Source organism: Pseudophryne corroboree, chromosome 3 (assembly GCF_028390025.1).
Source record: "Pseudophryne corroboree isolate aPseCor3 chromosome 3, aPseCor3.hap2, whole genome shotgun sequence".
Taxonomy (NCBI): Eukaryota; Metazoa; Chordata; class Amphibia; order Anura; family Myobatrachidae; genus Pseudophryne; species Pseudophryne corroboree.
In genome coordinates, this window is record NC_086446.1 from 394932557 (window position 1) to 394948174 (window position 15618).

General features: G+C 45.3%; 2 protein-coding genes across 2 annotated transcripts in view; one reads left to right on the forward strand and one right to left on the reverse strand.

Moving 5' to 3' along the window:
- The window catches only part of LOC135055717 (membrane primary amine oxidase-like), a 159127-nt gene that overhangs the window by 113512 nt on the left and 29997 nt on the right, over positions 1-15618 (reverse strand). The window lies entirely within an intron of this gene.
- On the forward strand, positions 11018-14480 carry LOC135056001 (uncharacterized). The gene is made up of 3 exons (XM_063960683.1): positions 11018-11101; positions 12373-12768; positions 13603-14480. Exons 1-3 carry the CDS (start codon positions 11018-11020, stop codon positions 14185-14187), a joined length of 1065 nt encoding a protein of 354 aa, XP_063816753.1. The 3' UTR covers positions 14188-14480.

The following is a 15618-nucleotide window of genomic DNA, read 5'->3' on the forward strand; positions in this document are numbered from 1 at the left end:
TTGTTTATGAAAGGGTCACCTCAACCCTCTGTTTTCATGTCCTTGTATGGCATTTATATGTATCATAATCCCCTCCATGTATGTTACCACTATACAAATAAAGTATAAATGTAATTGTTTCAGAAAATGTTTAAATAATTTATAGCTGGCATACAGATGCCGGTCCATACAAATGCCTAGATAAGCTCTGTCCCACTACCCATAAGATCTCAGAGGTGACCTTGTCTTTGCAAGACCAGCACTGTTTACAAAGTACAGTAAATAATCAAATAAAAGGTATATATGAAATAATAAAATATCTCTGTCTAAAAATAGAAATTGCAACTGGAGTTATTTTTTTCTTTTTTTAAAACCAAGTTAAATATCAGCATAACTAAAAAAACAAAACCCCACACTTTAGCTCCCCCTTCACATAGAATTGTAAGATTACGTTCTCCGTGGCTGCAGACGCTGGTCACTGTATGGAATTAGAGCCACCAACTCCTTTTCTTGGCCTAAAATGAGAGGGTGGAATTTAGCATAAGTAATTATAGGGTACTGCAATATTTCTTGTTTATTAACACTCATATAATGCCAACATAGTCTGCTGTACTTTATACAATACTGAAGTCTTCTCTAGCTGGAGATAGGTTTATCTTATCCTGTGTACTTTATCTGCACGAGCGTGGGCCATGGAATAGAGGATTAACACAATGTTCCTTATTATATGAACCTTGTGCAGGTCCAGTTATAGGAAGCTGGCAGAGATTTTACAATCACCTTCCCTTTTTTACGTATAAAAATAGCCATGGTAAAATGACAGAACAGGAAGAGGACAGAAAGAACAATGCTGTCATATCTTCATATATTAGAGAAATGCCCCACCATGGAATTAATCATTATATACTGACAATGGGGGGAAATTCAAATCTTATCGCACCCCCTATCTCCCGTCGGGAGATAGAGGGGCAATATTCAAATGGCCCCCGTTATCGCGCCCATTAAAAGTCAGGTTTAGGCATGCAAAGCACCTAAACCAGACTAAAGTAATGGACGCGATGGTGAAAAGACCCGTTTGGGCGCCCAAACAGGTCTCTTTAAGTGCATTTCAGGTCGATACCACCAGGGGTAGCGAGCTGAAATTAACTTGTCGTGCCCGTCGGCAGTAACATTAGAATACTGCCGGCAGGCAATGACTGAATACCCTCCCAATCACAGCTTTGTAAGGGGATTCCAGATTGACAGGAAGGCAGTGGCGTATCTATAATGGGTGCAGTGTGTGCAGTCCACCGGGGCCCCTGAATCCAAGGGGGCCCACACCACACCCATTTCTTCAGTACTTACCTTTTTGGAGTCCTGTATCAGCAACTCTACAAAATCATCGTGAAAATGGTGCGACGGACATTTATCAGCACCATTTTCCCTAGAAACTCCACTAATATGCTGCCAGAAAGAGAGGAGGGGGCCCGGAGGGAGACTGTACACAGGCCCCCTCCTCTCTTAAAATGCCCCTGCAGGATGGTTTTAGCAAACAAAATAAAAGTAAGCGTGGGGTAAATTTACTAAGGTGTGAGGTTTTTTTTTTAGAACGGATGATGTTGCCCTATAGCAACCAGACCTATTACCTTCTTGAAGCAGCTAGATAAATATTAAGTAGAATGTGATTGTTTGCTATGAGCAACATCACCAGTTCTAAAAAAAACATTACTAGAAAATGAACTCCCACATTGGTAAATTTACCCCTATGGCTCGCATTACTATATGTGTATCTGCCATTTCACTCTGGATGTCATCTTGCCACCTCAAACGCCATCTGTCAAAAACAGAAGTAATAATACAGTATCTTAAAAAGCCAACAAAAGTGACATAACTGATAATACAACAATAAACCCTTCAATTTATCCATGACTAAGACCTGTCATTTGTTCCCCAGCTTCATTCAGTAGCCAAATCATGTTGCATACATAATTTCTAGACATTACGCAAGACACTGCATAAGCTTTAATTCATGGACTCATAATCTTCGGCATTGACTATTGCAATAGTCTCCATACGGATAATCCCCAATCAAACCTTTCGCCTCTACAGTCTATTTTGAATGCAGCTGCTAGGCTGATCTTTCTCACAAAACATTTCACCACAGCTGCTCTGCTATGTCAGTCTCTACACTGGTTGGCTGTATTTAACAGAATCCAATATAAAGTACTCATAACATACAAAGCGATCAACAAAATTACACAAACATACATATCTTCCCTCGTCTCAAAACATTTCCCAAGTACTCACTCCGGAATGCCATCCCTCACACACCACAACTTTCTATTAGTCTTCAAACCATCAAGTGTTCCCAGAAAATGTACATCTTCAGGCAGGTTTATCAAATTCCAGAACAACCCTTGTAACCATATAAGCTATTCTACATGCATTTTCTTTCTGCACTCACACAGACCACTGAACACAGACCAACATTGCTGTGAGACTGGATCATACAGCCCAAGCACCTTTTATGCCTGCAATTTTGCCAGACCAATATGTAGCACTTATCCATATGTATTAAACGTTTATTTCCCAGGAGACTTTAAGCTCGTAAGTAGAGCCAGGTCTTCTTTTATTACCGATATGATCCCAAATGCAATGGAATATGGCTCCAGAGGCAATGGAATATGGCTTTGTATAAATAAATCTGAATAATAACCATGGCAATCTACTGAATGGAAAAAGCAGACCCACCAATAATACTGTATGTACAGTACAAGCCACATACACAACTGTATAATATAGGTTTATTTCCGAATATTTACATTAGACAATTCCAAAGAAAAATAAAACTAAATCCATTTTAAATAGTGATGAGCGGGTTCGGTTCCTCGGAATCCGAACCCGCCCGAACTTCACCTTTTTTTTACACGGGTCCGAGCGACTCGGATCCTCCCGCCTTGCTCGGTTAACCCGAGCGCGCCCGAACATCATCATCCCGCTGTCGGATTCTCGCGAGACTCGGATTCTATATAAAGGAGCCGCGCGTCGCCGCCATTTTCACACGTGCATTGAGATTGATAGGGAGAGGACGTGGCTGGCGTCCTCTCAGAGTCCGTTGTATTATATATATTAGAACTTAGTTAGTTATAATTGTGGGGAGGATTGGGGACGGGGAGCAGCTGTTAGGGAGTACAGTGCAGGGTTTTGAGTTTAATCCGTTGTTTCTCTGCCTGAAAAAAACGCTCCACCATATCTGTGCTCACTCAGTGTGCTGCACTGCTGCATGATATATCTGTGCTGAGTGCACTGCTCACACTGCCTAATTGTGGGGACTGGGGAGCAGTTATAGCAGGAGTACAGTGCACAGTTTTGCTGACAGTGACCACCAGTCCAGTATACGTTTGTCTGCCTGAAAAACACTGTGGTGTTTTTTTTTTTCTTTCTTCATGCTAGTTTGTTTAGCAGTCTGCTGACACTGCAGTGTCCACCAGGTCCGTTATACAGTATATTATATATATAATAATTAAGCAGTAAGCAGCAGTACGGTAGGCCACGGCTGTACCTACCTCTGTGTCGTCAGTGCACTCGTCGTCCATAAGTATAAGTAATACTATCCATCCATCTACATTGTATACCTGTGGTGTTTTTTTTTTCTTTCTTCATACTAGTTTAGCAGTCTGCTGCTGACACTGTCCACCAGGTCCGTTATACAGTATATTATATTTATATATAAGCACTAAGCAGCAGTACGGTAGGCCACGGCTGTACCTACCTCTGTGTCGTCACTCGTCGTCCATAAGTATAAGTAATACTATACTATCCATCCATCTACATTGTATACCTGTGGTGTTTTTTTTTTCTTTCTTCATACTAGTTTAGCAGTCTGCTGACACTGTCCACCAGGTCCGTTATACAGTATATTATATTTATATATAAGCACTAAGCAGCAGTACGGTAGGCCACGGCTGTACCTACCTCTGTGTCGTCACTCGTCGTCCATAAGTATAAGTAATACTATACTATCCATCCATCTACATTGTATACCTGTGGTGGCTTTTAGTTGTGCGCAAAATATGGAGAACAAAAATGTGGAGGTTAAAAACATAGGGAAAGATCAAGATCCACTTCCACCTCGTGCTGAAGCTGCTGCCACTAGTCATGGCCGAGACGATGAAATGCCATCAACGTCGTCTGCCAAGGACGATGCCCAATGTCATAGTACAGAGCATGTAAAATCCAAAACACAAAAGATCAGTAAAAAAATGACCCAAAAATCAAAATTAAAAGCGTCTGAGGAGAAGCGTAAACTTGCCAATGTGCCATTAACGACACAGAGTGGCAAGGAACGGCTGAGGCCCTGGCCTATGTTCATGGCTAGTGGTTCAGCTTCACATGAGGATGGAAGCACTCATCCTCTCGCTAGAAAAAAGAAAAGACTTGCGGCAAAAGCACAGCAAAGAACTGTGCGTTCTTCGAAATCCCAAATCCCAAAGGAGAGTCCAATTGTGTCGGTTGCGATGCCTGACCTTCCCAATACTGGACGGGAAGAGCTTGCGCCTTCCACCATTTGCACGCCCCCTGCAAGTGTTGAAAGGAGCACCCGCAGTCCAGTTCCTGATAGTGAAATTGAAGATGTCAGTGTTGAAGTACACCAGGATGAGGATATGGGTGTTGCTGGCGCTGGTGAGGAAATTGACAAGGAGGATTCTGATGGTGAGGTGGTTTGTTTAAGTCAGGCACCCGGGGAGACACCTGTTGTCCGTGGGAGGAATATGGCCATTGACATGCCTGGTGAAAATACCAAAAAAAAAAAAAAATCAGCTCTTCAGTGTGGAAGTATTTCAACAGAAATGCGGACAACAGGTGTCAAGCCGTGTGTTGCCTTTGTCAAGCTGTAATAAGTAGGGGTAAGGACGTTAACCACCTCGGAACATCCTCCCTTATACGTCACCTGCAGTGCATTCATAATAAGTCAGTGACAAGTTCAAAAACTTTGGGCGACAGCGGAAGCAGTCCACTGACCAGTAAATCCCTTCCTCTTGTAACCAAGCTCACGCAAACCACATCACCAACTCCCTCAGTGTCAATTTCCTCCTTACCCAGGAAAGCCAATAGTCCTGCAGGCCATGTCACTGGCACGTCTGACGAGTCCTCTCCTGCCTGGGATTCCTCCGATGCATCCTTGAGTGTGTAACGCCTACTGCTGCTGGCGCTGCTGTTGTTGCTGCTGGGAGTCGATAGTCATCCCAGAGGGGAAGTCGGAAAACCACTTGTACTACTTCCAGTAAGCAATTGACTGTCCAACAGTCCTTTGCGAGAAAGATGAAATATCACAGCAGTCATCCTGTTGCAAAGCGGATAACTGAGGCCTTGACAACTATGTTGGTGTTAGACGTGCGTCCGGTATCCGCCGTTAGTTCACAGGGAACTAGACAATTTCTTGAGGTAGTGTGCCCCCGTTACCAAATACCATCTAGGTTCCACTTCTCTAGGCAGGCGATACCGAGAATGTACACGGACGTCAGAAAAAGACTCACCAGTGTCCTAAAAAATGCAGTTGTACCCAATGTCCACTTAACCACGGACATGTGGACAAGTGGAGCAGGGCAGACTCAGGACTACATGACTGTGACAGCCCACTGGGTAGATGTATTGCCTCCCGCTGCAAGAACAGCAGCGGCGGCACCAGTAGCAGCATCTCGCAAACGCCAACTCGTTCCTAGGCAGGCTACGCTTTGTATCACCGCTTTCCAGAATACGCACACAGCTGAAAACCTCTTACGGCAACTGAGGAAGATCATCGCAGAATGGCTTACCCCAATTGGACTCTCCTGGGGATTTGTGGCATCGGACAACGCCAGCAATATTGTGCGTGCATTACATCTGGGCAAATTCCAGCACGTCCCATGTTTTGCACATACCTTGAATTTGGTGGTGCAGAATTATTTAAAAAACGACAGGGGCGTGCAAGAGATGCTGTCGGTGGCCAGAAGAATTGCGGGCCACTTTCGGCGTGCAGGCACCGCGTACAGAAGACTGGAGCACCACCAAAAAAACCTGAACCTGCCCTGCCATCATCTGAAGCAAGAGGTGGTAACGAGGTGGAATTCAACCCTCTATATGCTTCAGAGGATGGAGGAGCAGCAAAAGGCCATTCAAGCCTATACATCTGCCCACGATATAGGCAAAGGAGGGGGAATGCACCTGTCTCAAGCGCAGTGGAGAATGATTTCAACGTTGTGCAAGGTTCTGCTGCCCTTTGAACTTGCCACACGTGAAGTCAGTTCAGACACTGCCAGCCTGAGTCAGGTCATTCCTCTAATCAGGCTTTTGCAGAAGAAGCTGGAGGCATTGAAGGAGGAGCTAAAACAGAGCGATTCCGCTAGGCATGTGGGACTTGTGGATGGAGCCCTTCATTCGCTTAACCAGGATTCACGTGTGGTCAATCTGTTGAAATCAGAGCACTACATTTTGGCCACCGTGCTCGATCCTAGATTTAAAACCTACGTTGGATCTCTCTTTCCAGCAGACACAAGTCTGCAGGGGTTCAAAGAACTGCTGGTGAGAAAATTGTCAAGTCAAGCGGAACGCGACCTGTCAACATCTCCTCCTTCACATTCTCCTGCAACTGGGGGTGCGAGGAAAAGGCTACGAATTCCGAGCCCACCCGCTGGCGGTGATGCAGGGCAGTCTGGAGCGACTGCTGATGCTGACATCTGGTCCGGACTGAAGGACCTGCCAACGATTACTGACATGTCGTCTACTGTCACTGCATATGATTCTCTCACCATTGAAAGAATGGTGGAGGATATGAGTGACCGCATCCAAGTAGGCACGTCAGACAGTCCGTACGTATACTGGCAGGGAAAAGAGGCAATTTGGAGGCCCTTGCACAAACTGGCTTTATTCTACCTAAGTTGCCCTCCCTCCAGTGTGTACTCCGAAAGAGTGTTTAGTGCCGCCGCTCACCTTGTCAGCAAATCGGCGTACGAGGTTACTTCCAGAAAATGTGGAGAAGATGATGTTCATTAAAATGAATTATAATCAATTACTCCATGGAGACATTCACCAGCAGCAATTGCCTCCAGAAAGTACACGGGGATCTGAGATGGTGGATTCCAGTGGGGACGAATTAATAATCTGTGAGGAGGGGGATGTACACAGTGAAAGGGGTGATGAATCGGACGATGATGATGAGGTGGACATCTTGCCTCTGTAGAGCCAGTTTGTGCAAGGAGAGATTGATTGCTTCTTTTTTGGTGGGGGCCCAAACCAACCAGTCATTTCAGTCACAGTCGTGTGGCAGACCCTGTCGCTGAAATGATGGGTTGGTTAAAGTGTGCATGTCCTGTTTATACAACATAAGGGTGGGTGGGAGGGCCCAAGGACAATTCCATCATGCACCTTTTTTTTCTTTTTTTCTTCTTTGCGTCATGTGCTGTTTGGGGAGTATTTTTTGGAAGGGCCATCCTGCGTGACACTGCAGTGCCACTCCTAGATGGGCCAGGTGTTTGTGTCGGCCACTAGGGTCGCTTAGCTTACTCACACAGCTACCTCATTGCGCCTCTTTTTTTTCTTCTTTGCGTCATGTGCTGTTTGGGGAGTATTTTTTGGAAGGGCCATCCTGCGTGACACTGCAGTGCCACTCCTAGATGGGCCAGGTGTTTGTGTCGGCCACTAGGGTCGCTTAGCTTACTCACACAGCTACCTCATTGCGCCTCTTTTTTTCTTTGCGTCATGTGCTGTTTGGGGAGTATTTTTTGGAAGGGCCATCCTGCCTGACACTGCAGTGCCACTCCTAGATGGGCCAGGTGTTTGTGTCGGCCACTTGGGTCGCTTAGCTTAGCCATCCAGCGACTTTGGTGCAAATTTTAGGACTAAAAATAATATTGTGAGGTGTGAGGTGTTCAGAATAGACTGAAAATGAGTGGAAATTATGGTTATTGAGGTTAATAATACTATGGGATCAAAATGACCCCCAAATTCTATGATTTAAGCTGTTTTTTAGGGTTTTTGGAAAAAAACACCCGAATCCAAAACACACCCGAATCCGACAAAAAAAATTCGGTGAGGTTTTGCCAAAATGCGTTCGAACCCAAAACACGGCCACGGAACCGAACCCAAAACCAAAACCCGAAAAATTTCAGGTGCACATCCCTAATTTTAAAGACTCATTCTGCTATGACAGGGTGTGTGGAGACAAAAACTCCTGTACAATTAGGCACTGCATCCGTTCCAGTGGATATCAATCTGCTGCACAGTGTCCTCTGGTAGCTATAACTGAATAGTAATGGGCATAATCAAAGTACAGCTACAGATGTGTCCTCATACATCTAGCCTCACATTTCACACTAGGGTTCACCTACCAGTATATTTTTGGATTGTGGGAGGAAACCGGAGTACCCGGAGGAAACCCACGAAAGTATGTGGAAAATATACAAACTCCGCACAGTTAGGGCCATGGTGGGAATCAAACCCATGACCTCAGTGCTGTGTGGCAGTAATGCTAACCATAACACCATCCGTAATTCATGTTTGCACGCAATGCGGATGTTCAGAGTGATTATCTGCAGACTGCATGCTCCGTAATTACCCTGCGCATGTGTCAGGGTACCTTTGCGATGCTGCTCACAGTGAGATCATTAACGCACAGAGTGGTTAACAGAAAGGGACCATTTGAGAGATGTAACAAAAATGCAGGCATGTCATGGCCATTTTTGGGGTGTGTTTCTGACTTCAGCTGCACTCATGTACGTAAATAAACATGGTTCCAGCTTCTCTACCTCCGCTGTGTGACCACAGACTCACTCGAGTAGTCGATGTTCTTCGCTACTGCATTGGAGCTGTGTATGTAGTTGCGAAAACATTTGCAATGGCTCTGGTGGGCGTCCATCTTCTTTTCTGGAGGGCAGCTTCACTTGCGATGATTAGCAATTCCGTAGCCTAAAAATTTGCAGCTGCATAGGCAACTGCGCACAAACAATAAGGCCCTGAGTCCGTATACGAAGCACAACAGAACTTAGCATGGAAAAAAGCCACGGCTGCTGCGATATGCGGTTAATTTGCCGGATTTCCGACATCTGACTAAGCCGACAGCCAGAATACAGATGCAACAGGGCTATTCCCACTCGTGGGTGTCCACGACACCCACAGAGTGGGAATAGACCCTGTGGTGAGTGCAGCAAGGCAAGCGCAGCAAGCCCGCAAGGAGACTCGTATCGCTCACCCCGCTGCCGGCATTCTGTTGTTGGGATACTGATAGCCGGCATCCCGTCCGCCGACAAATCATATTTAAACCGCTGCTGCATTGTAGCACTTCATATACAGAGTCAGAAACTCTGTTGCGCACAGATATATGTGTCGCATATCAAATTAATCATTAGTGTCTTCTGTTGTGTCTTAGTTACTTCACATTGCAACTAAAATGCATTTTCGGGTAAAAAGACACCTGGCATGGGGTAGGGTTGTAAAAAAAGAATTTGCCATTAGGAAACGAAGGTGATCAGAATTCACCTGAACTGGATAATATGTCCAAATGTATTGGAAATTTGGCTTAATAATTAGATTATAATTTAAAAAAAAAACTGAATAAATATGTAAATTAAACTTCTAAAAGCATGTGTTTTGTTAATACTTTCCATTGCTATAAAAAGAGTCACTTTTGGTTCCATACAGTAGATCTTAACTATACTCTGTAAATACAGCTGTACCTCTGGGAATCCTGCCTGTCCCTCGGCAGGTTGTGCAGGTGACTGTAGCTACTTCTTCCGTAGAATTACATGACAAAGATGCGTCACTGTTGTGAATACTAATGTAAGTTTGCCCACTCTCTTGTCCAGGTCCTTTCAATATGGGATCGGTCTCTCCATTCTCTGAATGTATAAAACGCTTCATAGCGGACAGAACCTTCTGCATGATGTCCTTAAATAATTAAATCACCTGCATCCAAAAAAAGATAAGAAATATTAATTTAATGCAAAGCACTAAGGCTACGGCCACACATAGTGGCCAAGCGGGTCCCGCTCTTGACCGGAAGGAGAGTGCACAATCAGTTAATCATCAATTAACAAAATGCAAAGTGAATGAACAGAAGAGAAATCTAAATTAAATCAATATTTAGTGTGACCACCCTTTGTCTTCAAAACAGCATCGGTTATTCCAGGTACACTTGCACACAGTTTTTGATGGAACTCAGCAGGGAGGTTGTTCCAAACATCTTGGAGAACTAACCACAGATCTTCTGTGGATGTAGGCTTGCTCAAATCCTTCTGTCTCTTCGTGTAATCCCAGACAACTGGATGATGCCGAGTTCAGGTTTCTGTGGGGGCCATATCATTACTTCCAGGACTCCTTGTTCTTCTTTATGCTAAATATAGTTCTTAATGACATTGGCTGTATGTTTGGGATTGTTGTTCTGCTACAGAATAAATTTGGAGCCAATCAGATGCCTCCCTGATGGTATTGCATGATGAATAAGTACCTTGCAGGACAAACATACAGCCAATGTCATTAAGAAGTATCTTAAATATATAAAAAAAATATATATAACTACATAAAAAAAAAAAAACTGTCAGCATAATATGAAAGGTATACTAGTAATATACCACTTGATGTACAACAGAAAGAGATCTAACCACATACAGGGTGAAGCTCAGTACCCATTATAAAAGCAACTGGCTAAGTATCCTTCCAGGTTGTGTAAAGTTGTGGAACCAGTAATACCAGATTACAATTTGAAACAGACAATAACAATCTTTAAAGCTGGAAGATAAATTACTTCCAAAAAAAACCAAAACACTGATGCTGTTCTTTTGCTGGCAGCCCTCTCCTGACTAATGGTCCCTACACACGGCCGGCGGGTGACCCAGGCGGCAGGGGGGGGGGGGGGGCGGCGTAAGTGAAGTTTCTTCACTCCCCACATCACCCGGCTCCATAGCAGTGCATGCTAATATGGATGAGATTGTCCATATTGGCCTGCATGCATAAGTGAAGGGGCACCAACGATGAACGAGCGCGGGGCCGTGCATCGTTCATCGCTGGTGCCTCCACACTGAATGATATGAACAAGTTCTCGTTCATTAATGAACAGGAACGTTCATATCGTTCAGTGAAATCTGCATATAATCGCAGTAATATAATCGCAGTACGATCGCATGCTGTTTTTAACCACTTTCGATTTATCACACTGCGATGTGTGATCTGTGAAGATAGGATCAGACTTCCTAGTCACTCCTCTTCCCCCCACTGCACACATGACTGGAGAGGAGGTTGGAAGCACGCTGCTGAGCTCCCAAACAGCAGACAAGGTAGGCAGGCTACACCACTGGCCAGCAATGAATATTATGAGGTTTTACCACCACTGCCCACCATTATGCTGCTCTACCCACCATTATACTGGCCCACTGCCCAAAATGCTGCCCCACTGCAAGCCACTGGCCGCGCCCTGTCCGCCAATATGCTGCACCACTGCAAGCCACTGCTGCTGCACCCACCATTATACTGGCCCACTGCCCAAAATGCTGCACCACTGCAAGCCACTGTCCGCGCCCTGTCCGCCATTATGCTGCCCCACTGCCCGCCATTATGTTGCTGCACCCACCACATACTTGCCTACTCTCCCGGAATGGCCGGGAGGCTCCCGAAAATCGCCCACCCCGGAAGAGCAGACAAGTTACCCGATTTTTCAGTTCCCACCTGCCCGGCCGCCCACTTTGAGAGTAAAGTGGGCGGTCCGGACAGTCGATGACGCGATTCTTGTTGAATCGCGTCATCATTGTCACGCCCCCTGCTGTAAAATGCCGGTTATAGCGGCATTATAGAGCGGGGGCGTGGCTTAAACGTTGTGACGATGTAACCCTGCCCTCGTACCGCCTCCGCCATGCCCTCGTACCGCCTCCTCCCCGCCCCCTCCTCTCGTCTTTGTCCTGCCCAGCCCCTCCACTGAGCCGACCTGGCAGCTCTCTCCCAGACAGGGCTGCCAGAAAGTAGGCAAGTATGACCCACCATTATACTGGCCCACTGCCCAAAATGCTGCACCACTGCAAGCCACTGGCCGCGCCCTGTCCATTACTATGCTGCCCCATTGCAAGCCACTGCCCACCATTATGCTGCTGCACCCACCATTATACTGGCCCACTGCAAGCCACTGGCCACGCCCTGTCCGCCAATATGCTGCCCCACTGCAAGCCACTGGCTACCATTATGCTGTTGCACCCTGCACACCAATGTATTATCACAACATATTTCAGATAACTCACAGCAGTAACCAGAAAACAAACTTTATTTAAACAAAGTAATACTAGAAAACAAACGTTATTTAACCAGAATAATACTAGAAAACAAAACTTTATTTATTAACCAGAATAATGGAACTTTTTTCATGTTTTTTCATTTTCCTTTTTTTGCATTCTGCAGATGTCCTATGAGAGCCGCGATTTTCTATTAGGCTTTATCAGCCTGTACCGTGAGGAGGAGTGTCTCTGGCTGACGTCCTCACCGGACTACAGCAACAAACAGAAGAGGGAGGCTGCTTATAACTGCCTGGTGGAGTACTCCAAGCCCACCTTCTTTGAGGCCTCAATGGCCTGGGTCCGGAAGAAAATTGCCAATATCCGGACAGTCTTCGTAAAAGAGAACCGCAAGGTGGAGGAGTCGAAGAGGTCAGGGGCCGGTACAGACAAGATCTATGTGCCGCAGCTGTGGTATTACAAAGAACTAAACTTCCTCCTGGAGAAACGGTCAGCTAAGGAGTCCCTAGTGGTGATGGCAGAGCCCGAGAAGGGAAGTCTGGATGTGGAGGAGGCCGAAGAGGTAAGTTGCTTTTAAATTGTTCTTAGCTAATATATTCCTCCTGCCATGCCACAGCTCCTTCCCCATTGAAAAAGGCATCATAGTTTTCACAGACCTCTTTTGCCCTTGCAGTGCCACGTAAGGTTACTGCAGGAGGTCCCACCGAGAAAATCGTCACTTTCACCAATGGCTGGTTGGGGTCTTCCGGTCCTGCTGGGAGCAAAGGCATTTGTCTCGTGGCCTTGCATCGGAGCATGTTGTGCAGTATACAGCATGCTGTTACTACACAGTTAATTTTGTCCAGCCTCATGTTGATGGGTCGGTGGAAGATCCTGAACCGGTTGTCGAGAATGCCAAATGCATTCTCAACAACCCGACAGGCCCTAGAAAGGCGATAGTTGAAAATGCACCTATCGTGGTTCAGGACTCTTTGCGGGTAGGGCTTCATTATGTGTTTGTGCAGTGTGAAGACCTCATCTGTCGCGAACACAAATCCCAGGCCATTCTTTGTTTGCTCAACAGGCGGCAGATGAATGGAGTTGGTGGTGAGCCTATCATAGAAGTGCGTATTTTTCAAGGATCCACCATCTGAGCAACGACCATTTTTCCCAACATCCAGGAAAATAAATTCATAGTTTGCATTGATCACCGCCATGAGAAAAATGCTAAAGTAACCTTTATAATTGAAGTAGTCCGATCCGCTGTTGGTGGGTTTGGTGATGCGCACGTTTCCCGTCTATCACACCTTCACAGTTTGGGTAATTCCAGCGCCTGTCAAAGTCCTCTGCAATAGCTTGCCATTCTTCCACGCTAGTAGGGAACTGTAAAAGAAAAAAATGTTTTTTTACCCCACAGACACCTGAAGAACTCAGCCGTACCCCTGACCTCAACAACACATCACCAGAGGAACCAAAATCTCCACAGCTACAGGGTTCCAGGAGGAACCCCAGGAAAACCAAATTTGTTAAAGACCCGCTACTATTGGATGCCCGTTCACAGCTGCTCTGGAAACCGGATGAATTTGATGACTTTGCGTCATATGTTAGCAAAACCATGCGTAAGGTTTCCGAGCAGCAGCAAGTAGAGTGCCAGCGCCTGGTGTCACAGGTTTTGTACAAAACACTCACAGGACAACTGACACCAGAGTGTCATGGGCCAGAACCTCAAGCACCTGCTCCTCATCTCCCATTGACCTTCAGTTCACCACCCACCTACCCTTCCTCCAGTACCCATCCTCCTCCGCATCCCAGCTACCATTCCGGTTATCCACAACCGCAGACCCCATCCACCTACCCTTTCTCCACTTTCCATCCTCCTCAAACCAGCCACTTTTCCCGTTATCGTCATCCAGCCACCCTTCCCCCACTATCTAATCTCCTCCTCAACCCAGCTTTCCTTCCCAAGCCAGCCACACATCCACCATCCCCTCTGCAATTTTGACCTCCTTGATGTCACAGGGGGATCAAGAGGAGGTGGAGGAGACAAGTCTCTTTCAAATGTAGGATGATTCTCATTTACTGCTGCACTTGTTATACATACCAACAGATATGGTGCATTCTTATACTACGGTGAGTGTCAACGCTTTCAGGCGGACAATGCACACATACTGCTAGGGACAGGTTGATGGTACCGGGGACCCAACTTCCTGCCCTTATGCATGTGTGCATTGCGCCCCTGGCACTGGTGAAACTCAACACCGTAGTATCAGAATGTACCACAACTGTTGGTGTGTGTGTGTGTGTGTATATATATATATATATATATATATATATATATATATATATATATATATAATATCTCTATATCTCTCTCTATATATATATATATACACATACATACATACATACATACATACACACACATACATACATACATATATATATAAATAAATAAATAAATAAAAATTCCTGCTGCACTGGTATATATTGCGATAGATCTAGTGCACTATGATATACAGCATTTTAGTGGCGCCGTTTTCAGGTGAACAATGCACACATGCAGCTTGGGTCAGGTTGATAGTGCCAGCCTGAAGCTGGGCCTACCTGCATGTGCGCATTGTGCCCCTGAAAGCGCTGCCACTCAAAAACACTGTATATCATACTGCATCATATTTATATGCAAAATTTTAATTTGAAGAAACATTAATATAAAGTTATAGTGTTTGAAAAGTTCAGCCATGTTGGCCGCATATTTATAAAAATACTTATGTTTTGATATATATACAATTATGTTTATTGGTTCACAAATGTATTCATGCACTTATATATTGCAGCAGATGTTGTGCCTTCTGATACTACGGCGTTGAGTGGCACCACAGCCAGGGGCACAATGCACATATGCAACTTGGTGCAGGTTGATGGAACCGGGGACCCATCTTCCTACCCCAAGCTGCATGTGTGCATTGTGCCCCTGGCTGCGGTGCCACTCAACGCCATAGTATGAGAATGCACCACATCTGCTGCAATATATAGCATTTTTTTTTCTTCATTTCATAAATGTAATGATGCACATGTGTTGCATCATGAAAACCATGGTTAAGAGTGGCACGCTTTCAGGCGCACAATACAAACATGCTGCTAGAGGCAGGTTGTTGGTGCCGGGGGAACCTCAATTTTTCCAGATCCAGGCCACAGTGTCCGCTAAGAAGGTGGGCTCTGACTACTCCACCAGGCGGTTATAGGCAGTCTCTCTCTTCTGTTTGTTCAGTCATCCACAGGCACTCTTCCTCATGGTAGAGTCTGAAATCATGTGCCACTACCACCATATCTCATGCTGCACCAGATGCTACTATAAAGATAGTGTTTGAAAAAGTTCAGCCATGTTGGCCGCATATTTATAAAAAAAAAAAAAAAAAAAAAAAAAAAAAAAAAA

Coding starts and splice junctions, on each gene's coding strand:
- LOC135056001 (XM_063960683.1), top strand. CDS start 11,018: ATGAACAAGTTCTCGTTCATTAATGAACAGGAACGTTCATATCGTTCA. Junction 11,102..12,372: donor ATCGCAGTAATATAATCGCA/GTACGATCGCAT, acceptor TGCATTCTGCAG/ATGTCCTATGAGAGCCGCGA. Junction 12,769..13,602: donor ATGTGGAGGAGGCCGAAGAG/GTAAGTTGCTTT, acceptor TTTACCCCACAG/ACACCTGAAGAACTCAGCCG.